Below are 10813 nucleotides of genomic sequence, written 5' to 3'. Positions count from 1 at the left end.
GCACTATTACAGTCAGAGCTCGGAGTTCGATTCCGACGCTGTCTGTACGTCCTCCCAATAGAATGCATGGGTTTCCTCCGGGTGCTCTGGTTTCCTCCCACAGTCCAAAGACGTACCGGTTGGTAGATTAATCGGTCATTGTAAATTGTTTGTGATTAGGCTGGGAGGTGCAGCTCAGAGGGCTGAAAAGGCCTGTTCTCTAAGTAACCTACTAATTAATGAACTGACCAAATAAATAGGTAGGTAGATAGATAGATAAATAAATAAATCATCTGGTGTCTGTGTGGCGATTCTCTACCAGTCTCTGCAGGGATGTTTCCAGCCGGCGATTCCACTGGGAGGGAAATCAGTCCCAACAGCACAATTGATACAGTGGGTAGAGACACTGCCTCATACTCCAGAGACCTGGGATCAATCTTGACCTCCGGCACTGTGTGAGTGTGTGTGTTTGTCTGTGTGTGAGTCTGTTTGTGTGTGTGTGTGTGTGTGTGCCTGTGAGTGTGTGTGTGTCTGTGTGAGTGTGTGTGTGTCTCTGTGTGTCAGTGTGTGAGTGTGGGTTGTGTGTCTGTGTGTCTGTATGTGTGAGTGTGCGTGTCTGTGTGTGAGTGTGCGTGTGTGTGTGTGTGCCTGTGAGTGTGTGTGTGTCTGTGTGAGTGTGTGTGTGTGTGTGTGTGTGTGCCTGTGAGTGTGTGTGTGTCTGTGTGAGTGTGTGTGTGTCTCTGTGTGTCAATGTGTGAGTGTGGGTTGTGTGTCTGTGTGTCTGTGTGTGTCTGTGTGTCTGTGTGTGTCTGTATGTGTGAGTGTGTGTCTATATGTGTGTGAGTGTGCGTGTCTGTGTGTGAGTGTGCGTGTGTGGTTTGCATGCTGTCCCTGTGACCGTGTGGGATCCCCCAGTTACTCTGATCTCCTCTGACATCCCAGCGACGTGGGGGGCAGGGGCAGGTGGGTAAATTATCCCCCTACCATGGGGTGAGAAGTGGAATCTGGCAGCAGTTTTGAGGATTACAGGAAAATAAAATATGATTGGTGGGGTTGCTTGATGGGCTGGCATCAACTTGATGGATTGAGTGGCCTCATTGTACATGGAATATATCAAATTTTCTACACACATGCACAGACACACACGCAGTAGTCAAGATTCAGATTCAAGATCCAAAGTACATTTATTATGGAAGTACGTATGCAGTATACAACCCTGAGATCAGTCTTCCCGCAGTGAAACCCCCTCGTCCTCCTGAACTCCATTGGGTACAGGACATCATACTCTCCTCATACATTATCGCTTTCACTCCCAGGATTGCTCCTGCTAACCTCGCCTGGACCTTCCCCAGGGATAACACGTCTTTGCTTAGAGCACTAGTTGCTTCACCCCTGGTCTGGGGGCTCCACTGCACAGGGTGGCACAGGGCTGCAGAGGCTTGTAGACTCAACCCTCCCACCACCAAGGACATCTTCATGTAGCGATGCCTCGGGAAGGCAGCATCCATTGTTAAGGACCCCCCCCCAACCATCTGGGACACGCCCTCCTATCATTAGGGAGGAGATACAGGAATTAGAATCAGAATTAATATCATCGACATATGTCGTGAAATTCATTGTCTTTGCAATAAATAATAACAGAAAAAACATGAATTACAGGAAGTATATTTACATTAAATAGTTGAATTAAATTAGTAGTGCAAAAATAGAAATAAAAAAGTAATGAGGTAGTGTTTATGGAATCACTGAGTGTTTGTCTTCAGGCTCCTGTACCCCCTCCCTGATGGTAACAATGCGGAGAGGGCAGGTCCTGGGTGATGGGGTCCTCAATGATGGATGCTGCCTGATTGAGGCATCTCTCCTTGAAGATGTCCTGGATGGTGCCCATGATGGAGCTGACTAATTTTACAACTCTCTGCAGCTTCTTTCGATCCTATGCAGTGACCTCCTCCTCCAGACGGTGATGCAGACAGTTAGAATGCTCTCCGTGGTACATCTGTAGAAATTTGTGAGGGTCTTTTGTGACACACCAAGTCTCTCAAACTCCGAATGAAATACACTTGCTGTCGTGCTTTCATTGTTGCTTCGGAGCCTGAGGACCCACACTTAATGAATCTGAAACAACATCTGCCTCTCTGCCATCAGATTTCTGAACCTGTGACATTATCTCGTTATTCATCCTCTGCAGGTTATTGTAATTTTAATGTTTTGTTGCAAAACAACAACTGTGTTTATAAAACTAGTACACTGTATTTTAGTGGATTGCTTTTATATTTCCATTTGTTGTGTTTATATGATTATTGAGTTTTAATGCTATATTGCATCTGAACGACAACACAACAATGGCCCTTTTCGCCGCTGGCATTTAGGGCAGTGGTGAAGCTCCTCCATCTCTGGTGGTGTCCAGGGCTTCCTTCATCATGTCCGTGGCTTCCTCTCGGTTTTCACCACTGTCAGTCATGCAAGTCCCGGGTGGAGACTCAGGAATACCGTAGCACCCAGATGTAGAAGGATTCTTCATTGCTGTTCCAGTAACAATTTTGTTTTACCAGTCAGGGTTGTTAACCCTGAGCTGAACCCCTGAACCTGGAGGACCGGTGGACCACTCTTAGTCTGGCCTCTCCCTTTGAACTGTTTGGCATGGGTGACCCTACCAAAGCTGAAGCATAAAGCCCTGACTCCAGCCAACATGGCTCTTCGGGTCATCGAGGCACAAAAGCCTCCAATCCCTCCAACAAGTTAGTGGTCGTCTTGGAGGATCAGATCCGGAGAAATGATAATTTTGTTTCCATTTAAACTCGTACTGAAGAATGACAAAAAGCAATCTTGAATCTTGAACAAGCAACCTGGTACACCTCAGGGATGTGTGCTTAGCCCACTGCTCTACTCTCTGTACACCTATGACAATGCAGTCAGGCACAGCTGAAATGCCATCGAAAAATTTGCTGACGATACAACTATTTTTGGCAGAATTTCGGATGGTGATGAGAGGGTGAACAGGAGCGAGATATACCAGCTAGATGAGTGATGTCACAGCAACAATCTTGCAGTCTACATCAGTAAGACCAGGGAACGGATTGTGGACTTCGGAAAGGGTAAGATGAGGGAACACACACCAGTCCTCATACAGGGATCGAAAGTGGAAAGGGTGAGCAATTTCAAGTTCCTAGGTGTCAATATCTCTGGGGATCTAACCTGGGCTCAACATATCGATGCAGCTACAAAGAAGGCAAGTCAGGGGCTATATTTTATTTGCAGTTTGACGAGATTCGGTATGTCATCAAAGACACTCGCAAATTTCTACAGATGCACTGTGGAGATCATTCTAACTGGCTACATCACCATATGGTATGGGGGTGGTGCTACTAAATCAGCTGCAGAGCTGTAAACTCAGACAGCTCCATCATGGGCACCAGCCTCCGTAGTATCCAGGACATCTTTAAGGAGCGATGCCTCATAACGGCGGTGTTCATCGTTAAATGTCCCCCACCCCCACGCCCGGCCGGAGCTGTAGGAGCAGGGAATGTGACAGGATCTTATTGCCAACACGAGAAGATCTCCAGATGCTGGAAATGCAAAGAAACACACACAAAATACTGGAGGAACTCAGCAGGTCAGGCAGCATCTATGGAACAGCGACGTTTCCGGTCGAGACCCTTCTTCAGGATCTCACTGCCCGAGTCCATCTCCATTTCTCTTCCTGCAATGACTCCCCCGCCGCCAGGGGGCGATGGCATCGCGCGGACTGGGTGATATCACTGCCGAGATTCCGTCGCTTGTAGCTAGAGGTGTGAACGCTGTAAAAAGATCCTTTTTGTGTGTGCGTCTGTGTGCAGGTTTGAGGCGGATTCGCCATGTGCAAGAAGAACAAAAACGCGTATTAGGTGCGCGGAAGGAATTGAGGAACAGATTTAACGAGACCCGCAGACGATTAAAATTGGAATTTTGCAGAGAGAGACAGACCTGCAATGCACCGGCGTTCCACTCTCCCGTAAATCTGCCGGACACGATCGCACACACAAAAAAAAGTTGATTGGAAAATTAGACAAAAAATAGACGTTTCATAATTGTAAAAAAGAATCAAATTTTCCTGACTAAAAAAATGTCAGTTCTGCGAATGTGAAATATTGCCAACATGAAAATCTCATCAATGATTGCAAACGCTTGCTTTAGTTCACATTTTCTTGGAGGAAAAGTTGACAAGTTTTCACAGGGTTAAATATCTGGGGCTATCAATCGGCGTGGATTGACAGAGTGTTAAACCAACGAAACCAGCAGAACACTCCCGGGGGCTAGAGCAGACAGCCAATGGGAGGATGGAGGGGCGGATCCGGAGACGGAGGTGGGGTCCCGGGCGCCTGGGAGCCACTTTTAGTCCGAGACGCTGGCAAGTTTTGTGCGGACGGGAGGAAAGTTTGTGCGGAGTGAGAGCGGGCGGGAGAGGTTTACGCCGGATTTTTGTTTGCTATGCGCTGACTTCGGGAGCGGCGCACCGGCCGCGATGGGTCCCTGGCTGCTGTGCTGCTTGCTGCCCGCCGCGATGGCGTTGGAAGGTATCCGAGGAAAAAATCTCCCCCACCCCCCTCAGCCGTGTCCTGGGATCCGTGGCGTAACTCCGGCCGGAGCGGTTCGCGTCGGGAGAGGGCTGGGCTGGGGTGTAACGGTATTGGCGAGAGGAGGGTAGGGAGCGGTGTACAAGAGTTAGGAGGGGAGTAGGGAGTGGATTAGAGCGGGGAGGGGGTACAAGAGAGAAGAGAAAGCATAGAGACAGAAGAGTGTAGAGAAGGGGTTGGAGAGGAGAAGGTACAGCGAGAGAATAGAAAGGGGAGCGTTGTCAGTGTGGTGACGCGTAGAGGTTAGACAAGGGAGCTGAGGGTACAGAGGGGTGCAGAGAGGGGAAGAGATTGTCAGTGTTGAGGGCCCAGTGGAGGGTGCAGGAGAGAAGAGGGTACGGGCAGGGAGTAGAGAGGGGAGTGGGAAAAGGATTGTCAGTCTAGAGAAGCGAGGGGAGGAGAGCAGGAGAGAAGGTTTAGAGGGCAGAGATTGTCATGTTTGGAAGGTTCGGGGTTGTAGAGAGGCGGACGGGATCAGCAGATTGTGGGCTGCATTTGGATTTGGGTGGTTACGGGAAAGGAGATGGTGAAGCTTCAGAGGCGACAGGAATTACCGAGGCCGAAGAGGGGGTTGTAGGTGGATCAGAAGGAGGGAAATGGGACAGGACTGTCGTGGGACACAAGGAGTTGGGTAATTTCTTGAGAAGCTGGGGAGAAGGAGACAGGAGTCTTTAGAGAGGGTGGAGAAGCGGGAGACAGTGGGGGGAACAGAAAGACGCGAGGTGGGGGCAAAAGGTGGTTGAGGTGTGGAGAAGGGGTTTCTGCTCTGGAATGGCTGGTCAGAGGCAGACACCTGAGGAGGTGCGGATTGGACTGGGGACAAGTTCAGGTGCACTGGGGGGGGGGGACAGAGAGGGGGGGAACCGGCAGCTAACGCTGCCCTGCCAGAGCTGGGGGTCTGGGTGGTCTTTTGCCCACTGGGTGTTGGATGGGTCTGTGCTGGAGATGATGGGGAGGCATCATGAGAGAGAGAGTGGAGTAAGAAGTTATTTGGTGAAAGGAATTTGGGAAACAGGAAGCTGCTGGTGTTTAGGGGAGGAGAGATTTTTTTTGCTCTCTTAAAAAAATGTTAAGTATATATTGTAATGTTATCGTTTTTGTTACTGTTGTGTGTTGAAATGTACCGCTGCTGCAAAACAACAGGTTTAACGACGTATGCCAGTGTTTTAAATCTGATTCTGAAATGGCGAGAGTTTGGGTTGAAATCCGACTGGTATGGTGTTGAGCAGGGTGTGTTGGGGAGCGGGGGTCTGGGGAAAGTTTGTGTATCATTGAGGGGATAGGGAAGCAGAGGAGTAAGGGGGGAGGTGTCCTTTCTCTCAACACAACCCTCCCCAAAAGCACAGAGCTATTCGGACTGGCATCCATTAAGTTGGGATGGGGTGCTGAGAGTTTATGTTTTCTCCTTGGCTCCCTGATGCCATTGTAATCTGAGTCGGTAAAACACTTCTGAGTCAGCCGGCTGTACCTTCTGGAGAGCGAGCCTCTCCCCGCTAAAGGAAAAACAGAAAACAGGGAAAAAAAAACCTAACTCATTGTTTTCCCTGCTTCCTTCCCCTGTGTGTGTGACTTTTTCGTGAGTGTGTGTCTATTGGAGAGAGAAAAATTATTTACCAATGTCCTGGATCCTGAGGGGCAGAATTAAACGAGCAGAATTTTCTTGCAGTGCAAGGGTTTTTTTTGGGGGGGTGGGGGCTATTCCGTAAACCGATGCAGCTTTAAGACAATTGACAAAATACCCAGAGGGGAGGGGGGAAAGGAAGAGCATTTTTGCGTGTTTTTGTCCGTGTACTGCGAGTAGTTGTGACGCGTTTCTTGAAAGAGAAGGGGGTGGGAGCAGCTTTAATAGGAATTTCCCGAGGAGAGAGCGTGGGATTAACCCTCACAAAGGAACCATGCATAGGGCCTTGGAGAGGGAGACTGGGAGTCATCGGAGCGAGATCTCTGGGGAAAGCTTGTGGGGGCAAACGAGCGTCCAAGTGGCTGTGATCCGTTCCGGCTTTACTTAAAACGAGTCGAGGAGATGGCAGGAGTTGTTGATTGTCGGGTTTGTACATTGCCGCGGGGATGCTGGTCGATGAGAGAGCAACACACACACACACACACACACACACACGCAACTCGGCAGGACAGACAGTGTCTGTGGAGAGGGATGCACAGGGTCAAAGTAAGCTGCAGAGAGTTGTAACAGTCAGCTCTATCGTGGGCACTGGCCTCTGTAGTATCCTGGACAGCTTCGAGGAGCGGATGCCTCAAAAAGGCGGCATCCATCATTAAGGACCCCCAAGGCCCAGGTCGTGCCCTCTTCTCATTGCTACCGTCAGGGAGGACGTACAGAAGCCTGAAGACACACTCTCAACAATTCATGAACAACTTCTGCCCCTCTGACACACATACACACAGACACAGACACAACCCTACCCCTACCTGGAGGAACTCAGCAGGCCAGGCAGCATCTATGGAACAGAGTAAGCTATTGACGTTTCAGCCCAGACCGTACTTCAAGAAGATTTTCTCTTTTTGCCTTCCCCTCTGCCATCTGATTTCTGAATGGATATTGAATCCATGAACACTACCTCACTTTTTTATTTCTATTTTTGCACTATTTCATTTACCTTTAATTCAGTTTTTTCTCTATTATTTATTAACATTGTACTGCAAAGACAATAAATTTCATGACATTTGTCAGTGATATTAAATCAGAATCTGAGTAACCCTGCCAAGCTCCTCCAGAATGCTGAAGGAACTCAGCAGTCCAGGCAGCATCCATGGAGAGGAGTAAACCTTCTCAGTTTGTCACACACTTTGTGTGCGTTGCTTAAGATCTCCAGTATCTGCAGGATCTCCTGCCTCTGAAGGGCGAGTAGTCTTCATTGTGGAACACCTTGGGTGATAAATTGTCGTAGGTGCAGTGAAAATCTTTCTTTTAATACAGATAATTTCACCACATCTGCAGATAGAGGTAGTACAAGGGAAAACCAACAACAGAGCAACACACACAGACACACAATACTGGAGGATTTTGGCTGGTCAGTCAGCATCTATGGAGGGAAATAAACAGTTGATGTTCAAAGTAAATTTTATTATGAAAGTACATATATGTCACCATATACAACCCTGAGATTGATTTTGCTGTGGGCGTACTCAGCAAATCTATAGAATAGTAACTATAACAGGATCAATGAAAGATCAACCAGAGTGCAGAAGATAACAAATTGTGCAAAGGCAAATATAAATAAATAGCAATGAATAATGAGAGCATAAAGAGTCCTTAAAGGGACACAAACATGAGAAGATCTGCAGATGTTGGAAATCCAAAGCAACACACACAAAATGCTGGAGGAACTCAGCAGGTCAAGCAGCATCTATGAAAATGAACAACCAGTCAGTGTTTTGGGCTGAGACCCTTCTCAGTGGTTGTGGGGGCATTTGAATGATTGGGCAGGTGAGTGTAGTTATCCCCTTTTTTTCAACAGCCTGATGGTTGAGGGGTAGTAACTGTTCTTGAACCAAGTGGTGTGAGTCCTGAGGCTCTTAGACTTTCTACCTGATGGCAGCAGTCAGAAGAGAGAATAGCCTGTGTGGTGGGGATCTCTGATGGCTGCTGCTTTCCTACGACAGTGTTTCATGAGATGTGCTCAGTGGTTGGGAGGGTTTTAGCCGTGATGTACTGGGTAGGATTTTCCATTTGAGAGTGTTAATTTTTCCATAAGTAAGGTGCAGTGCAGCCAATCAATAAACACTCCCTTGCACATCTGTCGTGATTTTAGATGTCATGCCGTATCTCTGCAGACTCCCAAGGAAGTAGAGGCTCTGCCATCCTTTCTTTGCAATTGTGCTTGTGTGATAGTTCCAGAACAGATCCGGAACCCTTCCTCAAGACCCAGTACAGAATAAAGTTCATAGTTGCAGAGTAGGCAGACGATAAGGTTCACAGGACACTGCGATGGAGATTGAGGTCAAGAGAACATGTTACCGTACTAGGGGACTGTTCAATTGTCTTGTAACAGCGGGACAGAAGTTGTCCTTGAACCTGGTGGTACATTTTTGTTTCAGGTTTGTGTGTGTGTGTGTGTGTGTGTGTGTGTGTGTTGGGGGGGAGGTCCAGGGTGGCTAGCTGTTTTAATAAGGCAGCGAGAAGTATTGGCAGAGGCTGGCTTCCATGACGCGCTGAGACACGTCCGCAACTCTGTTGTTACAGGTAGGGGAGTTGCCATGCTCCTCGGTAAAAGTTAGTGAGCAGCAGCTGGCACACGCTGAATTTGTCTGACTATTGCTCTGGGGGTGGGGGGAGGAAACGTGCTAAAAGTCACCTGGTGGACGGGAGATGGGGGTGGAGGGGTGGGAAGAGTTTGTGAATACTGGTGCAGAGCTGAGAGCCTCCTCCGTCACCCGAGGCAGTGAGAAGTGTAGATTGGAGGCTGGGCTTTGTGATGGGGAAACTTGGTTGGGGTCTTGATGGATCTAATGTGGCAGGTAGAGAATTCCCAGAGTGACGAGGAGTTCCTGGGGATTGGGAACCTCCGTTATTAGCAGGGGATGCAAAGGCCAGAGACATGGTTATGGTAGTGGTTTGCCCACTGCTAAAAAAAAAGTGGCACCTTGGGTGTCCTGATGTTGGCTTTTTCACAAACTCCAGAACTCCCAAGACCATCACAGGTCTAAATACCTGTGGATCATCTTAAGTTCAAAAGTAATGTATGTCAACATATGCTACCCTGAGATCATTTTGTTACAGGCATTCACAGTAGAGCAAATAAAGACAATACAGTCACTGAAAGACTACACGCAAAGACTGACAAAGAACCATTGTGCAAAAAACAAGTTGTGCAAATACAACACATAAAACAATAATAAACGAATAACAGTTGTTAAGACCTTGGAAGTGAGTCCATAGGTTGTGGAATCAGTTCTGTGTTGATGTGAGTGAAGCTTGTTCCTATTCAGTCCCTTACCTTAAACCTGTGTCCTCGAGGTCTTGATTCCCAACCCTGGGGAAAAAGGCAGCACGGTACCCCACATGATCTTGTACACCTCTGTAAGATCACCCATCAGTCTGCTACGCTGTGAGGAATAAACCCTGATATCTCTCTATAACTCAGCCCTGTGAATCCAGGAAAAATCTTTGTGAATCTTTTCTGCACATACTCTATCTTAAATGGCATCTTTCTACCAGCAGCATCATCATTACTATGTACCGTGTCGTATGACGTGGGTGACCGTTGTCTTTCCGTGACCACAATTGTTCTTGGCAATATTTTCTACTGTAGCGGTTTGCCATCGCTTTCTCCTGGGCAGTGTCTTTACAAGATGGGTGACCCCAGCCATTATCAATACCCTTCAGAGATTGTCTGCCTGGCGTCAGTGGTCACATAACCAGGACTTGTGATATGCACCAGCTGCTCATACGACCATCCACCGCCTGCCCCCGTGGTTTCACGTGACCCTGGTTGGTGGGGTGGGGGAGATGACCAGCTGCTACACCTTGCCCGAACAACACACACAAAATGCTAGAGGAACTCAGCAGGCCAGGCAGCATCTAGGAAAAGAGTACAGTCGACGATTTGGGCCGAAGACCTTCTGCACCACTGGAGGAAAAAAAGCTGAGGAGTAGATTTAAAAGATGGAGGGAGGGGAGAGAGAAACACAAGGTGACAGGTGAAACCTGGAGGGGGAAGGATGAAGTATAGAGCTGGAAAGTTGGTTGGTGAAAGAGACAAGGCCATGGAAGAAAGAAAAGGGGGGGAGGAGCACCAGAGGGAGGCGATGGGCAGATAAGTAATAGGTGAGAGAGGGAAAAGGGGATGGGGAATGGTGAAGTTGGGGGGGGGGCATTACTGGAAGTTTGAGAAATCGTTCATGCCATTAGCTTGAAAGCTACCAAAACAGACTATAAGGTGTTATTCCTCCAACCTGAGTGTGGCCTCATCGCGACAGTAGAGGAGACCATGGACTGACATATCGGAATAGGAATGGGAAGTGGAATTAAAATGGGTGACCACTGAGAGATCCTGCTTTTGGTGAAGTGGTCTCCCACTCTACGTTGGGTCTCACCGATATACAGGAGGCCACACCGGGAGCATCGAACGTGGTATATGACTCCAACAGACTCACAGGTGAAGTGTCGTCTCACCTGGAAGGACTGTTTGGGGCCCTGAATGGTGGTGAGGGAGGAGGTGTAGGGGCAGGTGTGGCACTTGTTCCCCTTGCAAGGATAAGCA

At 48.3% G+C, this 10813-nt stretch overlaps 1 protein-coding gene across 1 annotated transcript in view; it reads left to right on the top strand.

Moving 5' to 3' along the window:
• The first annotated feature begins 4332 nt into the window (after window positions 1–4332).
• The window catches only part of LOC134346950 (ephrin type-B receptor 3-like), a 67344-nt gene continuing 60863 nt past the window's right edge, over window positions 4333–10813 (top strand). The window contains exon 1 of the mRNA XM_063048843.1: window positions 4333–4532. Within this exon, the coding sequence (XP_062904913.1) occupies window positions 4481–4532 (52 nt within the window). The 5' untranslated portion in view covers window positions 4333–4480. The remainder of the gene's footprint in view (window positions 4533–10813) is intronic.

This window comes from Mobula hypostoma, chromosome 5 (assembly GCF_963921235.1).
Source record: "Mobula hypostoma chromosome 5, sMobHyp1.1, whole genome shotgun sequence".
NCBI lineage: Eukaryota > Metazoa > Chordata > Chondrichthyes > Myliobatiformes > Myliobatidae > Mobula > Mobula hypostoma.
Note: the sequence above shows the minus strand (reverse complement) of the source record. Positions and strands in the feature narration are given on the sequence as shown.